Source organism: Muntiacus reevesi, chromosome 11 (assembly GCF_963930625.1).
Source record: "Muntiacus reevesi chromosome 11, mMunRee1.1, whole genome shotgun sequence".
Classification (NCBI taxonomy): domain Eukaryota; kingdom Metazoa; phylum Chordata; class Mammalia; order Artiodactyla; family Cervidae; genus Muntiacus; species Muntiacus reevesi.
In genome coordinates this window covers 68,180,279-68,201,021 of record NC_089259.1, presented here as the reverse complement: position 1 = coordinate 68,201,021, position 20,743 = coordinate 68,180,279, and the positions used below count along the sequence as shown (strand labels likewise).

At 41.1% G+C, this 20,743-nt stretch overlaps 1 protein-coding gene and 1 pseudogene across 1 annotated transcript in view; one reads left to right on the top strand and one right to left on the bottom strand.

Annotated features, from left to right (window-relative positions):
- LOC136144152 (ATP-binding cassette sub-family C member 4-like) overlaps positions 1-20,743 on the top strand; it is a 160,706-nt gene that overhangs the window by 63,098 nt on the left and 76,865 nt on the right. Inside the window, exons 14-19 of the mRNA XM_065901810.1 lie at positions 2,910-3,006; positions 9,220-9,432; positions 11,689-11,829; positions 12,643-12,680; positions 13,091-13,185; positions 15,399-15,545. Coding sequence (XP_065757882.1) covers positions 2,910-3,006; positions 9,220-9,432; positions 11,689-11,829; positions 12,643-12,680; positions 13,091-13,185; positions 15,399-15,545 — 731 coding nt within the window. The remainder of the gene's footprint in view (positions 1-2,909; positions 3,007-9,219; positions 9,433-11,688; positions 11,830-12,642; positions 12,681-13,090; positions 13,186-15,398; positions 15,546-20,743) is intronic.
- LOC136144591 (U6 spliceosomal RNA) lies at positions 14,893-14,993 on the bottom strand (annotated as a pseudogene).

Sequence of the window (20,743 nt, the reverse complement as noted above, 5' to 3'; positions counted from 1 at the left end):
GTGTGTCCCCCTGTACACGGTGCAGAGTATTGTCTGCTCCTTAGCACTTAAGACAGTGCCTGACTCCTCAACAAACCTCTGCTGATTGAATGAATGGAGGTGTGAACTCTGTTTTATTTGTAACCCCTCCACCACGGGATGTGTCCCCTCTTAACACAGCCCTTATATAGGATTATATATGGGATTATAGGATTAATATAACCTTTATATAGGAATAACAGTTATACAACTAGTTGCTGAATGAATGATTTTTATGGCATGACTTGGAAATCTTTACTCTGAAAACTTGGAAAATAGAGTATGTTCCTAGTGATTTGATTGAAAAGAATTATAGAAAAAATTCAAAGCCATCAACTGATCACTTCATTGTAATTATTTGTATTACCTCATCTGTGACAGAATGATAGGAAGGAAACATTTAACAACTTTAGTGTTTCTCCATCTTGGAAATAAAAGCCCATCAGATTTAATTAACATCCACTTTCACGGATTATTGGCAGGTAATTATGACTTAATTCCCTTTAAAAGTTCCAGTACTAAGTCTGAAAAGATATCAGTCAAGAAACTTAGGTATGAACACTCAGCTAACATATGTCAAAAGGTAAAAATGAATCCTTTTGGACTTAATGAAGCAATGGTGTCTGTATCCCAGAGTCTTGTTTCTGATCACAGACCCAGTATCCAGTGTGTCCCCTTAGGAATTTTCTGAGTCCAAAGTGCATGGCCACTGGTGGTTAGGGAGGATTGGGGAAGGGGACTGGCATTTACAGAGTAGATTGGTGGTTTGATTTGTCAGAATGTGTGGGTGAGTTGCCACTGACATTGTTTTGAGATGAAGAAACAGATTTAGCCGCTCGTCCAATGTCGAGCTCATGAGAGAGACTGAGCTGCAGTCTGCTACCTCCAAACTCTCCATCTGACTCAATCATAGGCTGAGCTCTAGCCCACGTTCCTGCGATTTGCTCTGTGAGGGGCTAGGGCAGAGTACCTACCTGGAGCCCTGCCTGTGGTCACCAGGGTCCCAAACCTGGCTATTCACTTCCCTGGAGGGTTTGTGGACCCTGTGGGATGAGACTGGGCCTGAGTCCCTAGGGGTCTGCATTTAAAATGGAGGAGTCTGAGGGGTTCCTGTGAAACACACTTGAGGTTGAATCCTAAGGGGGGTTGTTGAAATGTACCCAGCAAGCCTGTGCTTACCCTGCTGAGACCTAAGAAAGAACCTGCAGTCAGAGACAGAGACATGAATAGTTTAATGGCTGGAGTGAGCTTCCATGGCTGACGCAAGGTCCTTGAGTGATACCCCACTGTGTGCGGCAGATGTTGGAGCAAGATGTGGTAGCAGACTTTGTTCCTGGGGTAAGGGAGGGAGGGCAGGGAGATTACCTATTATGGGAGAATTAATGTCTGGTTGGATCATTGGTTGCCATACGTGCATGTGTGCTCAGCTGCTTCAGTCATGTCCAGCTCTTTGCAACCCCATGGACTGTGGCCCACCTAGCTCCTCTGTCCGTGAGATTTCCCAGACCAGAATACCGAAGTGGGTTGCCATGCCCTCCCTCCAGGGGATCTTCCCCACCCAGAGATCAAGCCTGCATCTCCTGTGTCTCCTGCATTGCAGCTGGATTCTTTACCACTGAGCCACTGGGGAAGCCCATCAGTTATCATGGAAACCAGCAGAGGGAAATACTCTTCACCATCCCTTTGACAAACATAGTGGAGGGTTCTGATCTAAAGCTAGAAGTCATTAGCTGGGCCCTGGGACAAGCATATAGGAAGGCTGGTCACATGAGGAGGTGTAGGTGAATCAGGTACTAGTCAAGCAGGGGATGTATAGAGAACATGAGAACAGCCATCTAGGGTGGCCTGACCACAGAGGGGTCTTGGCTAAGAGAATTGGTGTGTCTTTTGGTTTGTTGGTTGATTTCCACTCTGATTTGGGCCATTTGGATTCTGTTCTTTCATTTTGATGTTTGGAAGGTGTTGAGTCCTAATGATGGAGAAGGCAATGGCAACCCATTCCAGTACTCTTGCCTGGAAAATCCCATGGGCCGAGAAACCTGGTAGCTGCAGTCCATGGGGTTGCTAAGAGTCGGACACGACTGAAGCAACTTAGCAGCAGCAGCAGTCCTAATGAAAAAAAGACTTGCTTCCTGGATGGGACTCGGAATGTTGTAGAGATTGATGGAAGTCACGCTGTCATTCATTTTCTCTCTGATACTATTTGGGAAGAAATGTCTAGAAAATGCTGGAGAAGGGAATGCCAACCCACTACAGTATTCTTGCCTGTAGAATTCCATGGACAGAAGACACTGGTGGGCTACAGTCCATGGGGTCACAAAGAGTTGAGCATGACTGAGGGAGTAATGCATACTCACATATCTAGAAAATGCACTCTGGCAAAGGTTACCAAGAAGCTATTAATTTTTTGTTGTTAATATATACATCATAAGTCATAAATAATCACCTACAAAACTACCTAAGAAAAATGTACTCATATTTATATGACATAGATTCCTCTTCTCCCATTCCTGCATAGTGATAAAATAGTGTTTTAGTTCAGTCAAGTTCTGTAATCTCAGTATTGTTCAGTTGTTTTTCTTTATAAAACATGTAAATAATTGTTAAGCTGACTTTTAGGGGGAAAAAGCCTTAGCTGTTGGTGCCTTCCTTGGTGGATTGTTTTTTAGAATTTTTTTTAACAGAGCTAGGTTCACATTTGCTGCTGATAAATTTGAGGACCTAGTCAGAATTATTGACTTATGTTTGTATTTGCAGAATTTATTTGGTATTTTAACTACAGATATTTGATGGCTGTGCTGCCTTTTGTCTCATATTTTCAAAATACATGTTTCCAATTTAGAGCACCCCCATTAATGTACTTTTGCATACTGTACCTTTTACATTTGTAGGTGTATTTGTCAAGCCTTGCATGAGAAGATCACAATCTTGGTGACTCATCAGTTGCAGTACCTAAAGGATGCAAGTCAGATTCTGATATTGAAAGATGTAAGTAGTTTCTAGATGTCTGTGGAATTGCTAGCTCTCAGGTGTGTTGAAGGTCAGACCTCCCCGCAGGTCACTCTCCTTGAATTCAAGGCAAATGCTCCCTTCTTCCTCAGCTTTACGTCTGCTTCTGCTCAGAGTGAATGATATTCCTGCCTTTGAGGATAAATCTGAAGACCTGTATAAACGTCACTATTACACTCTAAGCTACATATACCCTGAAGTACATAAAAGTGCTACTACAGAGTTACTGAGTCATCACTATTCTAGTGAGATTATTAAGGATAATGATGCTGTTTTATTTAGAACTCTTTGTTTTCCCCTTCCAGGATTCAAGTCAAAGTATATTATTTGGAATTTAGGGATATTAAGACCTAGTTGTATACACATGCATGTCATATGCAGTTTGCTAAAGATCATCTTCCATTAACACCAAAAGTGAGGTTGAGTAGCCAAGTACCCAGGTCAGAGACGCCCACTCTGCGAGTGTCCCCAATTGCTGGTCTCCCTGCCCAGGTCTCCATGTGCCCAGTATGTGTGGGAGTCTATGCAGCAGGAGGACAAGGCCCTGCCTTCATGGGGCTCCTGTTCTTATGCGGATGGATGTGACAAAGAGGGTAACATCCTGGTCTCCCTGAGGAGCTGGTGCCTCACAGGGCCTGAGTGACATGAAGGTGGGGGCCACACTGTCACCTGGGGGAGGGAGTTTGGGGAGAAGGTCCTAAGGAAGGAGCTGACCTAGCAAGTTGGAGGAACACCAGGAAGACCAGCATGTCTGAGGACAATAGCCGGGAGACATGGAGGGAGCTGGTCCCTGAGCAGTGGACAGTGGGCCCGGAAATGGGATGGAAGCCTTGAACAGCAGAGCAGAGGAGCGATGTGGTCTGAGGTGGGAGTTAAGAGATTCCTCCGGTGGTCACTGGAGGGACAAAAACAGAAGCAGTTACAAGGCTTAGTAAAGCTGAGAAGACAGAAATGTGGGTTCAGGCTAGGGTATCAGTTTTTAGAGCTGCTGTAACAAAGCACCACAAACTGGGTAACTTAAAATAACAGAAGTTTATTGTCTCCGTGTTCTGGAGACTACGGGTCCCAAATCCAGGTGCTGGTAGGGCCGTGCTCTCCCTGAAGGCTCCAGAAGACAATTCTTCCTTCTAGCCTCTTGTGTTGACCAGCCTCCCTTTGTGTTCCTTGGCTTTCAGCTGTAGTGCTGTGGTCTCTGCCTCTGACATCACATGGCTGTTGTCCTTACATCTGTCTGAGTCTCTTCTCATGAGGACATCAGTCTTATTGGATTTAGGGTCAACAGTAGGGGCTTCCCAGGTGACGCTAGTGCTAAAGGATCTTACTGCCAATGCAGGAGACACAAGAGGCACAGTTTCGATCCCTGGGTGGGAAAGATCCCCTGGAGAAGGAAAGGGCAACCCACTCCACTATCCTCGTCTGGAGAATCCCATGGACAGAGGAGCCTGGTGGGCCACAATCCTTTGGGGTGCAGAGAGTCAGACACGACTGAGAGACTGAGCACACGCTGCCCAGTATGACCTCATCCTGACTCGATCATATCTATAATGATGCTGTATCCAAATAAGGTCATATTCACAGATGTCATGTTTGGGACTTGAACATACCTTTCTTTTTTGGGGGGTGGGGGGCATCATTCAATTTACAGCATCTAACATGTCTGGAAGTGGTGTGCAGATCAGTGAGAACTTTTCAGACTTACTGGTTGCTTGATGCTTCGGTGCTTGGCTTGTTTGCCTCTGGTCCTCTACACCTCCTTGTGAACCCTGTCCAACAGGCCCTTGGTCAGATTCTCCACTTATCAAGTGAGCTTCTACTCTAAGAAAAACTACTGGAATGTAGAACCTCTACCTCTCTAGAAGCAAGCAGTTCCATGTGTTGACTCTTATCCACTCCCCCTAGGCGTGGGGAGCTCAGGCTTCTCAAGTTTGAGAGCAGTGGATTTAATGTGTTCATGTGCAAAGGGAGCTTTCTAGTGTGTAAAAGTCCCTGTGTTGGCAGTATTATGAGTGTAGAATTAATGGGCAGGAGAAGAGACTGTTTAGCCCATCCCTAGATGTTTTGGGGTTTACTTAATGTTACTTTTGAGGACACTACCCCCAGTTTTAGTACTAACAAAGCAACCATTTGTTCATGGGTGAGCACCTTTGGATGAGCTGGGGTCCATTCTCATGGTCTGGTACCTCTCTCACAGCAGAGGAGGGATGGCTGCCCACTCGTCCCCTTGGAACTGTTAGCACTTGGCTGCTGAGTAAAATTGCTATCTTTGTACCACTAGTTTCCTGTGCATTCTATAGATACTGAATGGAAAGTAGTAATTTTATTAATCAAGAGTCATGAATTTTGCCACCAAAGTGGAACACGGCACGATATATCCTGAATAATTTTCTCAGTTCATTTCAGTTGCTTAGTCATGTCTGACTCTTTGCGACCCCATGGACTGCAGCACTCCAGGCCTCCCTGTCCATCACCAACTTCCAACGTTTACTCAAAGTCATGTCCACTGAGTGGGTGATGCCATCCAACCATCTCATCCTCTGTCATCCCCTTCTCCTCTTGCCTTCAATCTTTCCCAGCACCAGGGTCTTTTCAAATGAGTCAGTTCTTCACATCAGGTGGCCAAAATATTGGAGTTTCAGCTTTAGTATCAGTCCTTCCAATGAATATTCAGGACTGATTTCCTTTAGGATGGACTGATAGGATCTCCTTGCTCTCCAAGGGACTCTCAAGAGTCTTCTCCAACACCACAGTTCAAAAGCATCAGTTCTTCAGTGCTTAGCTTTGTTTATAATCCAGCTCTCACATCCATACATGATTACTGGAAAAACCATAGCTTTGACTAGACAGGCCTTTGTTGGCAGAGTAATGTATCTGATTTTTAATAAGCTGTCTAGGTTGGTCATAACTTTCCTTCCAAGGAGCAAGTGTCTTTTAATTTCAAGGCTGCAGTCACCATCTGCAGTGATTTTGGAGCCCCCAAAATAAAGTCTGCCACTGTTTCCACTGTTTCCCCATCTATTTGCCATGAAGTGACCAGATGCCATGATCTTAGTTTTCTGAATGTTGAGTTGTAAGCCAACTTTTTCACTCTTGTCTTTCACTTTCATCAAGAGGCTCTTTAGTTCTTCTTTGCTTTCTGCCATAAGGGTGGTGCCATCTGCATATCTGAGGTTATTGATATTTCTCCCAGCAATCTTGATTCCAACTTGTGCTTCATCTAGTCCAGCATTTCTCATGGTGTAATGTGCATATAAGTTAAATAAGCAGAGTGACAATATACAGTCTTGACGCACTCCTTTCCCAATTTGGAACCAGTCTGTTGTTCCATGTCCAATTCCAACTGTTGCTTCTTCACCTGAATACAGATTTCTCAGGAGGCAGGTCAGGTGGTCTGGTATTCCCATCTCTTTCAGAATTTTCCACAGTTTATTGTGATCCACACAGTCAAAGGCTTTGGCATAGTCAATAAAGCAGAAGTAGATGTTTTTCTGGAACTCTCTTGCTTTTTCAATGATTCAGCGGATGTTGTCAATTTGATTTCTAGTTCCTCTGCCTTTTCTAAACCCAGCTTGAACATCTGAAAATTCACAGTTCACATACTTTTGAAACCTGGCTTGTAGAATTTTGAGCATTACCTTGCTAGAGTATGAGATGAGTGCAATTGTGCTGTAGTTTGAGCATTCTTTGGCATGTCTTTCTTTGGGATTGGAATGAAAACTGATCTTTTCCAGTCCTGTGGCCACTGCTGAGTTTTCCAAATTTGCTGGCATATTGAGTGGAGTACTTTCACAGCATCATCTTTTAAGATTTGAAATAGCTCAGCTGGAATTTCTTTTTTTTTTTTTTTTTCCAATTTTCATTATTTTATTTCTTATACTGATCTCATTATAGTGGTTAGGATCCCCAGTACAATGTCGAAAAGAAATGGCAAGAGTAGGCATCCTTGCATTGTTCTCAATTTTAAGGGTAAAACATCAGGGCCTTTTTTGTAGATGACCTTTGTCAGGTTACTCTTCTATTTCTTTTAGCTAAGACATTTTAAAAAATCATCAATTAGCCTTGAGTTTTTCAAATGATTTTTCTGTATATAAAGATAATCATATGGTTTTTCTCTGTTACTCTGTTCATATGGTGAACTATGACAATTTATTTTCAAATATTAATGCAACCTTGCACTCCCAGAATAAACCCCACTTGGTTGTGATACATTTTTTATTTTATTTTATTTTTTTATTTTTTATTTTTTTGATAGGGCCAAGTCTGTGTTTTACTTTTTGACAACTGGTTTTATACCCTTTCACAGAACGTTTTCAAGGTACAAGATGCTTACTCATGATTACATAGGATTAGCATAGGATTAGCTCAGCTGGAATTTCATCACCTCCACTAGCTTTGTTTGTAGTGATGCTTCCCAACCCTACTTGATTCCACATTCCAGGATGTCTGGCTCTAGGTGAGTGATCTGGGTCTTGAAGATCTTTTTTATATAGTTCTTCGGTGTATTCTTGCCACTTCTTCTTAATATCTTCTGCTTCTGTTAGGTCCGTGCCATTTCTGTCCTTTACTGAGCCCATCTTTGCATGAAATGTTCCCTTGGTAGAGATTTCTAGTCTTTCCCATTCTCTTGTTTTCCTCTATTTCTTTGCATTGATCACCGAGGAAAGCTTTCTTATCTCTCCTTGCTATTCTTTGGAACGTTGCATTCAAATGGGTATATCTTTCCTTTTCTCCTTTGCCTTTCACTTCTCTTCTTTTCATAGCTGTTTGTAATGCCTCCTTAAACAACCATTTTGCATTTTTGCATCTCTTTTTCTTGGGGATAGTCTTGATCACTGCCTCCTGTACAGTGTCACGAACCTCTGTCCATAGTTCTTCAGACACTCTATCAAATCTAATCCCTTGAATCTATTTGTGACTTCCACTGTATAATCATAAGGGATTTGATTTTGGTCATACCTAGATGGTCTAGCGGTTTTCCCTACTTTCTTCAATTTAAGTTTGAATTTGGCAATAAGGAATTCATGATCTGAGCCACAGTCAGCTCCCGGTCTTGAATAATTTTCTAGTCCTGTAGCATTAGATGGTGCCCAAAGTCTTCATTGGGCTTTTCCCAGTGGACCACCTCAGTGACCAGGGTGAGGGTGATACCAGCTGGGGTCCTGGGTCACCTTCTTTTGCTTTACCTGCATTAACCAGAGCTGCCTTCTTTTGATCAATTTTGCATCCAGGAATTTTTCCTAATTTTTTTTTTTTTTTTTTTGACACTGAGTTAAAGAGCTGAGTCTTATTTTATGGAGTCAGGAAATAGTGAAGATATCTGCATATTATTTTACATAACTTTGTAAGGAACGGGAGTTGTGTAAGGATGTGTCACACATGTTCAAGGGACATGATTAGATTGGCTCTAGCTGAAGCATATGCCTGATTTGGGGACACCTGGTTAGCTGCTATGGTTAGTTGTTTTAATTTTCTTTTTCTGAGATTTAAGTGCATTGCCTCTGGCTCAGGTTTTGGTTTGCCGACTGCCAAGGCATTAGAGCCACTCATGGCCTCTTTGAATATTGAATTTTCAGTTGGGAACTTTCTGAGTGTGTGGAAAAGCTGTAGAGACCGTGGAGACACAGCTCATGGATTCTCTGTCCAAGGCTGGTTCATATCCATCCTATCCCAGCCGGGCACATGATGCTATGAACGTGGCAGTGGTCAGTGAAATTTGGTTAGTGACCCCTGTGCAGATGTGCTTCTGCCCACTTCTGGGTCAATCTTAAATTTCTCTCCCAGAATATCCTCCCCAGTTGCCTGCTTTAAAAAAAAAAAAAAGAAAAAAAAAGTTCTGCTTGTCACATGATGCTTCTCTCAATTTCCATGTTGTCTTAAAGGACTGTGCTGATCCTCTCACCAAGCTCTGTACTTCTTGCTTCGCTAAGTGCCCACAGTGGTTATGTCAGGGGTTCACATTTTTAATGCATGAACACACATTTCTTACATATCCCCCAGCACCTCACACAGGGTTTGCAAAGAACAGAAAGCTCAGTTCTGTATTAAGCTAAACTGAAATAGATTTGTCCACCAGAATCCCAGATGTAAAGATCTCTTTCTTGGGAAAATCTTAATTTAAGACTGGGCTAGTTTTTCTTGATTATGTAGATTAAATTTTCACATTCAAGTGCATTCCTCTCAAATTCTTCATTTTAGGGCAGAATTATGCAAAAGGGGACTTATGCTGAGTTTCCAAAATCTGGGGTAGATTTTGAAGATATTCTATTAATGGAGGAGAAAGAAGAGGCTGAATCATCTCCAGGTCCAGGAACTCCCAGTCTAAGGAATCGGACTTCCTTTGAATCTTCAGTTCAGTCTCAACAGGCTTCCGAACCCTTGTTGAAAGATGCTGCTCATGAGGACGAAGATGTGAGTTTCTTATCCTACATTGTGCCCTGGTCTGTCCTCTGTAGGTAGACTCATGGACATACAACCCGCTTTACTCACATCTTTGTTTGTCCCAAAGTAGACCCCAAATTTCCAAATTCCATGGAATTGGTAGCATTAGAAGAACATGAAGGGAGCAAGCTTGTTTGATGTTCTGCTTTGGGTGTCAGGTGGAGAATCTTACAGAGATCAGTAGTGGGTGTATTGCTCTGAATTTCTGAATGCATGTGGCTCACACTAACAATGAGAACTCTTCAGTTTACTGTAATTACATCCTACTTGCTCTGGTGGCCACTGGCTTCCCTTATGCATACAGAGGCTTAATGTGAAGACTTCCTTAGACTGAGTCCTGCTGGGACCACTTTAAATCAGCTACTTGTCCTGTACTTTGGAATGTACTGGCCCTGCAGGTGACTGATGGTAGTATTTCTCTATTGCCAGATGGTCTGTGATAGGCCAGAAGTAGCACTTTCAAGGGACCTGACACACAGCAGACTCATTGGAGTTAGTTCTTACCTTCCTCTCTTAACCGTCAAGACTGAGAACCACATCTTATCCATGTTGAATCTCCAGTGGGCCATAAAGCCCAGGACATCATTGGCCCATGTGACTCTATAATACATTTTTAGTCCTTCAGATGAAATGAGGAGATGCACTAGCTTTTTCCTAAAAACATACACAGATGTTTCTTGAATTCCAAACCCTTACTATCCAAACCCAGATTTGATCCAAACCATCCAGAGCCTGGATGATTCTGATAAATATCAGGTTCACCCCACTCGTTCCACACACAGGAACCAACATAGATTCAGATCATTTGCTGTCCTCCTGCTACCCAGACTTGCTTTACTCCAACTTGCTGTGTGAATTCTCAGTTTACTGTATTTGGCTAGTATTTTTTTTTAATTGATAAATAGTTCACAGAGTGAATCTGAGACTTTTATTTTTAAAAAGCAGGTAACACCAAAGTACTCTGAAATATCTATAGTCGTTGAAAAAATAGTTTGTGGAGGTTTTGAAATATCAAATAAATAAGCTCAGTCAATCAGCTTTTAACCAATATGCAGATTTTTGGTCAAAGTCTAGGCTTGATTTTTATATGATATTGTTCACATGCATTCCCTGTGTCCATTTATTGTCAAAATGGGGACTCCTGAAAGTCAAGCCTGGCTTTGTCTTGGTTTTAAAGATGGCACGATAGTGAACTGAGAACTCTGGTTTGCTACTTCAGTGCTAGTCTTCTAATACTATTCAATAAACTGTATTTCTGAAAAATAAGACCCAGACTTCAGATGCCTTTGAAGCAGTCAGGTCCCCGTGCTTTTCAGCACCACGGTACCCAGCTGTGCTCCAACATGCTTTGCCTTTCCAAACATCCACTAGGAACCCCAAAAGGGCCCCGCTTTAAGAGTTCCATTATGGAGGTTTTTAGAAACCACACTAAACCCCCAAAAAGGCAGTGGATATCCATTTTCCTGTTAAGGCAAAAAAAAAAAAAAAAAGTGAGCACGCATTGCAAATGGGAAAATGATACAAGTCATATGGTTACAGAAAATGGTTTTATAAATCCCTCCTTTCAAAATTATGCTCTAAGGTATTAAAGACCAAAAGGGGGTCACAAAAACTGTTGATAGAAATAATTCCTCTACCAGAAAAAGCCCTTCATGGAAATCGACTGAGAATCTGGTCAAAGATGGCAGATCGGTGATAAGATCCTTCCTTCTATTTCTATCCTCTATGACCTCATGGCTATGGGCCTGGTGGGTGTGAATAACCCCTCCTTGTACTTAAAGACAAATTAAGAAATTCAGGTGAATTTGTGTGCTGTTTGAAAGCCTGCAGTTACAGAATCTGAGAGTCAAGCCCTCAGTTGATTAACTAGTATTTTGAATAAGTGTCTGCATTTGTGTTTGATTGAGGTGTTTTGTGAGTGTGCTGAGAGTCATGATCGACTATAAGTGAATCCACCTGCCAATGAATAACCTTGTACAAATGATGTTTCCTTATTTCTAATAGATTCCTAGAAGTAGGATGGCTGAATCCAAGGGTAAATGCGCACATGGTTTGGCTGGGTATGCCCACACCCTTCTCCATAGGAGATGGACCATCTTATACTCCTACCAGCCTATGAGATGCGTCTGCTTCCCATAGCTTTACAGTGGAGAATGTTGTTGACCTCTTGAAATGTGGGGGTTTGTTATTTAATATTTGTCCCTCACTGCCTTTTTTCTCTCCCAGATTGAGAATATACAGGTTGCACAATCACAGGAGAGCCGTTTGAAGGGAAATATTGGTTTTGAGACCTACAAGGATTATTTCACAGATGAAACTCACTCGTCTGTCATCATTTTCCTTACTCTAGTAAACATCGCAGCTCAGGTAAATAAGGGCATTTATTTTGGTTTGTGCCCTCAGCTTGATATTTAGATACTATTTATACGGTACTTTATAATTATATATATATATATATATATATGTATATGTATATGAAGAGATTTATTTCAAAGAATTGTCTCATAAGACTGTGGGCCTAGCTGGGTGAATGTGAGATCAGAAAGGTAGGCCTGCAGGCTGGAACCTCAGGCAGGAGCTCACCCTGCTGTCTTAGAGGGAGGATTTCTTCCTCTTCCAGGAAACCTCAGGTTTTGCTCTTAAGATCTTCATCTGACTGAATGAGGCCATCATAGTGTTGAGGGTGATCTCCTTTACTTCAGTTCTGATGATGGATGTGAACATCACCCACAACACACCTTCACAGCAACATCTAGATGAGTGTTTAGTTGAATCACTAGAGACTGGCCTAACCAAGCTGACACAGAAAACCTGATCATCACAGTATGTGTCAGGCTTCTTTCCTTTGGAAAAAAATCAACATTTATACTATTATTGCTATATTTTGAAGACCGTTTGGATTTACACGGAAACACGCCGTCTGTGGTGAGCAAAATCAGTGAGGTTTATTAGTGTTGTGTGTATGTGACAGATTCTAGGGGGAAAAAATGGATTTCTTACAAAGATATTAACTTGTAAGATGCCCTCCCCTGTCCTGTGGCCATCTGGGTTGTGGGGGTTGATGCAGACCTGAGCCAGAAGGACCGCCTCCGTGTCCTGGAGCCTTCCCCTCCCCCATCCTGTGAGCGGGGGCGGGGCTCAGTGACGTCAGCATCTGAGTGACTGTGTTTCCTGCTCCAGGTCGCCTACTCCCTGCAGGACTGGTGGCTTCAGGATTGGTGAGTGATTCCTGGTCTGACCCAAAGTGCTGTGAAATCCACACGGAGCCTCACTTTCCCACAGAGTCAGGGGCGGGGGGGGGGGGGGGGGGGGGGGCGGTTTGTTTAGCCTCCTCTTCTGACCTTTACATAATTTCCCTTAGGAAAAAGTAAAGATCCTATTGGTGGAGTGTGACCCTCCCATGGTCTCTCCCCATGTCTGACCCTCCAGAAGCTTCCTCACAGACAGTTCTGAGAACTGAAAGTCATGATTCAAATGGAATTTTTTTTAAGGTTGATGGACATAGGGCCTTGTGCGCTGGGAACCATTTTCCGGCATAAACATGTCTCCTAAATGGAGAGCAATTTTTGTTACTTATCTAAACTCTGTCTATAACGTAGTATTTTTTTTTTCTCTCTCTGTTCTATAGGGCAAATGAACAGAGTGTCCTGCATGATACACTATTTGGAAAAGGAAATGTAATTGTGACATTTGATCCTGTCTGGTACTTTACAGTTTATTCAGGTAAAATTGAGTCATCTGGTCTATTATATGAGAGTCTGAGGTGCTTACAAGGAGCTGTATGAGCAGCTAGGGCTTCCAGGAGTAATTCAGTAATGTCTCAACAGATTAAGAGGCTGAGTTGCATTTATTCTGTGAATTAACTACAATTATTTTTATTTATTTGTTTTTTTGGCCATGCCACACATGTGGGATCTTAATTCCCCCACGAGGGATTGAACCTGTGTCCCTCGCTTTGGAAGCACAGAGTCCCAACCACTGGACCGCCAGAAAAATTATTTTTAAAATTTAAAAGAAAGTTGTTGAATGAAGAATCTTAATTTACTGTGTACTAGATTTTAGAAATTATACCATAATTGCATATTAAGAAAATCAGTCACTGGAAATAAGTGGCTACTGTCTATTCTAGTAGGTTGTTTTACTAAATCTTATATCATTATATGAATGAACAGGATGGTTAGAAACAGATCCCCATCCTATGGTTTGGATTGTTCCAATTCTGTCTGAATAAACCCTGCCTTTTATTGAACTTGGATGAAATCCTCTGGCAGCAAGAGCTCCCCCAAATGAAAAAGCATTATTCCCTTGCAGGTATGCAAACTCTCCTTTGCCACACGGCTTATCTCCTGGGCTTCACTAATTACTTAAGAGGGAAGCTAAGAAGGGAGAAATGCAGTGTCTGGGAACTAGGATTCATTCTCTTTCTTGCCTTGAGATCACAATGTTTTTGTGTCCTCAGCTGTGTGATTAATTTAGCATCTGACTTGCTAGGCTAATATTAACACAGCTCTCTGTGCTTTCACAGGAGCATTTAGGGTATATGTAGGATTACATACTTTTTAAAGGATGTAATCTAAAATATTAAGTATTCTCATTGGAAAAACTCATACAAGCTTTCTGCAAAGGTAGAGTGTATTATCTTTGTAAGAACTCACTCATTGAAATTTGGTGTTTATTATGTTGATCACTTGCTAAAGAAACCTAAATCCATTAGTTGCTTACCATCTGAATTAGTGGGCTGTGGGGACTTCAAGGAGGAAGGAAAAGCTGCTGTTCTACATTCATATAGAATGGTGGGTTAAGGCAATGCCTGCTGATGAAATCAGTTCAAGCAGCTTTTAGAGTTGAAGTAACAGTGATGTGTCAGCTGAAGGGGAAAAAAAAACCACATGATGGAATATTATTACAGGAATATTTCCGCAATTACTTAGCACTGTGAGTTCAAGAGGTGTTAGGAGGGCTATTTTAATTTTTATATGCATAGCAGGTATCCATTTATGTCATTAATAAAATGCAAGTTTAATGATTTTGTTCATTTCCAAATGCTTCATGTTTCTGTAAAACAGTGAGAGATTAGTTGCTCATTTAGATGAATTGTCTCATGTTAAAATATAATTTGTATTTTCTTGCAATTCAATTATTTAATAGTTTGCTTGCAAATTAATGTGGTATTTTTGTACTCTTTAGAGCTACTTGGGCAAGGAAGTAGCTATTTATAGGGAATCAAATTTCCGTATAAATTTAACGTTTGCAAGGTAATGGTAGTCATTTACTCTGTTCCCTGACAATTCATGGTGGTATCAGAGCATATCAGTTTTATTTATTTCACTTTTTGGAAAGCATTGCTTGGAATTGAATAGCTCTTTATTTATTTTAGCATTGTTAATCTGTACTGATTACTTGGAAAAAGACTATTCTTTTATTTTGTTTAAAAGTATGGAATGATTCATGAATTTGTGTGTCATCTTTGTTCAGGGGCCATGCTAATCTCTGTATTCCAATTTTGGTATATGTGCTTCCAAACCAAGCACCAAACCTAAATTTTAGATTATGAAACATGTGAATAGTAAGATTTGAAATGCAGAGAGAGAGGAAGATTTCATAATTTTCTTTCTTCTGAGTTTTTATTATAACTTGTAATTGAATTAGGAAAGCCTGAAATTGTAGCTTTCATCTGATTTTTTTCTCATATGATTTTTATTTAACAAGAGAACCATAGTTATTTATATTTTTCTTTGTAGATGTATCTTGTGAATGTATTAAACTCTTATAGAATTCATTATATATAAATTTATTCTTAATTCTATATATGAGTTTATATATAAATTATATTTATAGAATAAAATAGGTAATATCTCTATAAACTGCCTGTCATGCTTTAGCTTCATTGAAGGAAAGGCAGAGAGCTTGTGCTGAGTGATGTTTCTTTATTTCAGTTCTAACTGTAGGCACCATCCTTTTTGGCATCTCTGGCTCTCTGTTGATGTTCTATGTCCTTCTCAAGTCTTCAAAAACTGTGCATGAAGGTATGGTGATGACCATTTTGAGAGCTCCGGTATTGTTCTTTGATAGAAATCCAATAGGTAAGTCAGACAACGTGTTTCTCAGTAATGTGTCTTCTTAACAAATTTAGTTCCTGACTACATTTGATATTTGAAAACAGAGGAAATGCTTGAAGAAAATAACTGTACATCTTGATCCATTTTCAAAAATAAGTTTGACTGATATTTTTCTCCTACCAGAGAAAATCTCAATATAGAAATATGTAAGTTTTTATTCCAGTTTGTGTCTTAGGAAAATAAATAAATGTTTACTTTGCAGAATGATTTAGGAATCCTTTTGTTGTCTTGGCATATGAAACATTTTACGTTCAATGCAAAGGCATCTCAGTGTTGACCGGCTGTGTGTTACATGGTGTTGAGCTAGGTTGTCCCCCAGGAAGGACCTTCTCACAGAGAATCTCTGCAAGAGACAGGTTGTGTGTTTCTTTCTTTCATTTCTCATCCATTTCTGGAATCACAGAGCTCTGGCACATACACATACTTGGAGGTTTATCTAAAATGTTAATGAAAACAATTAAAATAGAAGGTTGGTGAAATATAAACTTTGAAGAGGATTAAAATCCTCTTTAAGGAAATAAACTCTATAGTTTACAGTGGACTTTTAGTAACATGTAGGAGGCTTTGTGGTATATACATGCATGTTAGTTACTCAGTCATGTCCAACTCTTTGCAACCCCATGGACTGTAGCTCACCAAGCTCTTCTGTCTGTGGGATTCTCCAGGAAAGAATACTGGAGTGGGTTGCCATGCCCTCCTCCAGTGGATCTTCCCAACCCAGGAATCGAACCCAGGTCTCCCACATTGCAGGTGGATTCTTTACCATCTGAGCCACGAGGGAAGCCCCATATAGTGGTATATGTATTGGGTGTCTGAGAATGTGTGTTTTTAACAAGGGTGACTAAGAATTGTATGGACTCTGCACAGGGGCCAGGGGCCAAGTTTCAGGTTAAGTTTTCTGAATGTAAAACTGTTTTCATTGTCATTTCTAAAAATCTCATAGGTTTCTGGCTATTGTAAAAGTGTTAAATAAGGATCTAATAGTATACATTTCATACTGTTTTATTTTGAAGTGAGACTTTTGTTACAGTTTATAAAAGATATTTTCCTGTTTAGACTTAAGGGCTATTTGGAAACCTATAAATAAATGTGACCCCAGAAGTTCCAATTATTGATATCCAAACAGTTAAATAGGACATATTATTCAGCAGAAATATTGTGTCTTTCCCTTTTAACTTGTAACCTACTCTATCTAAAATTTTAAAAGTACAGCAGAATGTGGTCATGTAAAAATGTGGGGAAATTGTGGCTACAGAATTAAAAATCATTTGTGAAATAAAAAGTAAAATAAAACTATTTTCACTGTCATTTCTAAAAATCCTATAGGTTTAGTAATAGTGATAGTAATTTGAAATTTAACTTTGCAAAATCTATCATTTTTCCAACTAATTTTATATTAGTAAGCAACCTCTTGTTGTACCTGTGGTAACTATTCTAGTCAAGGCTTTTGGGTTGCTAGGGGCAAAACCTACTCAGTTTGTTCAAATGAGAAGGGCTTGATCGAAAGGGAAATGGGTATCTCGTGGAATTGGAACAATGCTGACATTCCTATTTTGGGTCAGAAGCCAGGGCCCTCATAGGAGCTGGAGTCATTGTCACAGAGCTCATACATATTCCCAAGCCCCTTTGCCTCTCATCTTTGCTGGGTGTGGTGGGACTGCTCCTCTTTCTTGCTTCTCTCTTGGCCTCACAGGCTTCCCAGGTGGTGCTAGTGGTAAAGAACCCACTTGTCAATGCAGGAGATGTAAGAGACATGGGTTTGATCCCTGAGTCAGGAAGATCTGGAGGAGGGCATGACAACCACTCCAGTATTCTTGCCTGGAGAATCCCATGGTCAGAGGAGCCTGGCGGGTTATAGTCCATAGCGTTGTGAAGAGTTGGACATGACTGAAGCAACTAAGCACACAGCAAGCATGCACTCTTGGCCCTCATAGTTCTTTAGAGGGGAAATCAGAATGACTTGGTGGCTAGTTAGTGGGTTAGGGCCCACTGGACACTTTTGGTCACTTAGCTGTGGCCAGGGCTGTGGAGGGTTCCTGAGAGGGCAATGCATTTTATTCCATGCCTGTCCACTAAAGATGAAGGAGTTCAAGTGAATGGCAGATTCCTGGGAGCTACATTTGTCAGGAAGAGTCTTAGGGAGAAGAGAGGGCTAAGGCTGAGGTCTGGACAGAGAAGGTGGGGACTGAGGACCGCTTAGTGGGTGAATAGAAGAGAGAGGAGGGCCCCCCATCAGAATAAGGATATGGGATCAGGAGTGATGGAAGGGAGGTAAGGTGGGTGCCTCTCTTCTGTCTCTTCTCTCCTCACTATTCCTAAATATGACATATATGATTTAATAAAGACAGGATGATATAAATGAAATCACTTTAAATCACAAGTTGAGACCTGTTGGTAATAATGTGAGATCAAGAGAAGACAAAAGTGAATAAAAGTTTTCTTGGTAATTGTTTAGGCAGAGATCTAAGACAGAGTTTGAGAAGTTGGGTGTGAGTAGTTGTGGGTCAACTTCAAAGGCTTTCTGTTCAGCTTAGGTGGGTTGAGCTTAAGATATTCTGTAAAGGGAACATCATGCAAAGATGGGCACAATTAAGAACAGAAAGTGCAAGGACCTAGCAGAAGCAGAAAAGATTAAGAATACACAGAAGAACTGTACATAAAAGGCCTTAACCATGATGATGTGATCACTCACCTAGAGCCAGACATTTTGGAGTGTGAAGTCAAGTGGGCCCTAAGAAGCGTTAACTATGAACAAAGCTAGCAAAGGTGATGGGATTCAGCTGAGCTATTTCAAATCTTAAAGTGCTATACTCAATATGCCAGAAAATTTGGAAAACTCAGCAGTGACCACAGGACTAGAAAAGGTCAGTTTTCTTTCCAATCTCAAAGAAAGACAATGCCAAAGAATGTTCAAACTACCATACAATTGCTCTCATTTCACATACTAGCAAGATTATGATTAGAACCCTTCAAGCTAGGGTTGAACAGTACATGACCTGAGAACTTCCAGACATTCAAGCTGTACTTAGAAGAGGCAGAGGGACCAGAGATCAAATTGCCAAAATCAGTTGGACCATAGAAAGAGCAAGGGAATTTCAGAAAAATATCTACTTCTTCTTCATTGACTACGCTAAAGCCTTTTACTGTGTGGTTCACAACAAACTAAGGAAAATTCTTAAAGAGAGAATACCAGACCACTTTACCTGTCTCCTGAAAAACTTGTTTGCAGAACCGGAAGCAACAGTTAAAACCAGACGTTGAACAAAGGGCTGGTTCCAAATTAGGAAAGCAGTACATCACAGCTGTATGTTGTCTCCCTGCTCATTCAACTTATATGCAGAGTACATTGAATGCAAGCCTGGATGAAACACCAGCTGGAATTAAGATTGCTGGGAGAAATTTCAACAACCTCATATATGTAGATAATACTACTCTAATGGCAGAAAGTGAAGAGGAACTAAAGAGCTTCTTGATCAAGGTGAAACGGTAGAGTGAAAAAGCTGGCTTAAAACTCAACATTCAAAAAACTAAGATCCTGGCATCAGGTCCTATCACTTCATAGCAAATAGATGGGGAAACAATGGGAAGAGTGACAGATATTATTTTCTTGGGCTCCAAAACCACTGCAGACAGTGACTGCAGCCATGAAATTAAAAGATGCTTGCTCCTTGGAAGAAAAACTATACAAACCTAGACAGTATATTAAAAAGCAGAGACATCACATTCCTGAGAAAGGTCCATATAATCAAAGGTATGGTTTTTCCAGTAGTCATATACCAATACGAGAGTTGGACCATAAAGAGAGCTGAGTGCCAAGGAATTGATGCTTTTGAACTATGGTACTGGAGAAGACTCTTGAGAGTCCCTTAGAAAGCAAGGAAATCAAACCAGCCCATCCTAAAGGAAATCAACTCTGAATATTCTTTGGAAGGATTGATCCTGAAGCTGAAACTCCAATACTTTGGCCACCTGATGTGAAGGGCTGACTAAAAATTAGGAAAGACCCTAATGCTGGGAAAGATTGATGGCAGGAGGAGAAGGGGATGGTAGAAGATGAGATGTTTGGATGGCATCACTGACTCAATGGACATGAGTTTAAACAAACTCCAAGAGATAGTGAAGGACAGGGAAGCCTTGTGTGCTCCAGTCCATAGGGTCTCAAAGAATTGGATGTAACTTAGTGACTGAACAACAACAACAGGACAGCCGAATGCCTGAGGAAGAGGTCGGGAGTAGAAATACAACTTAGGATGCATAAGCAAACTGGAAATCCTTGTTGCGAAAGTGAGTGAAGTTTAGGTAGAGAACCAGAAAAAGAAAAAATTGTTAATAGCACCATTCTTACAAGAGAATGAGGCAGCAAAGGATATTGCAGGAAGTTGCCCTGAAAGTGGGTTTCTGTACCTCCTCTCTCTGCTGGGTGGAAATCCCGGATGGCTTGGCAATAGCACCCACTCCATGATGAAATGTTGTTGCATCACCCTAAGGAAGATTGGACTTGGTCTCCTCTATCACCAAAGACTTGTTCTTCAAAAGGTTTTGAACATTTCTGTTTGCTGCAGAATTCTTTTTTCAAACACCATTTCTTTTTTTTTTCTTCCATTTATTTTTATTAGTTGGAGGCTAATTACTTTACAATATTGTAGTGGTTTTTGTCATACATTGACATGAATCAGCCATGGATTTACATGTATTCCCCATCCCGATCCCCCTTCCACCTCCCTCTCCACCCGATTCCTCTGGGTCTTCCCAGTGCACCAGCCCTGAGCACTTGTCTCATGCATCCATCCTGGGCTGGTGATCTGTTTCACCCTAGATAATATGCATGTTTCAATGCTGTTCTCTCAAAACATCCCACCCTTGCCTTCTCCCACAGAGTCCAAAATTCTGTCAAACACCATTTCTATGGGAATGTCCAGATAGATGGAAGGGGTTCCTATGGCCAGGGGATGGGCAGTAAGGGAGAAGGATGAGGTGCTTTGTCTTCTGCTTCTTCATCTGCCTCATTCTCTAGCGCACCCCTCTGGAATCTCAAATGCTTCACAGGACAAAATTTAGAAGTTACTAGCCCTGGTGACATTTCATGTCCCTTAGAGCTCTGAAATCCCATAAGGATAATATGAATAACACCTTGTACTGTGTGCTCTACAGTTTTAGGAGAT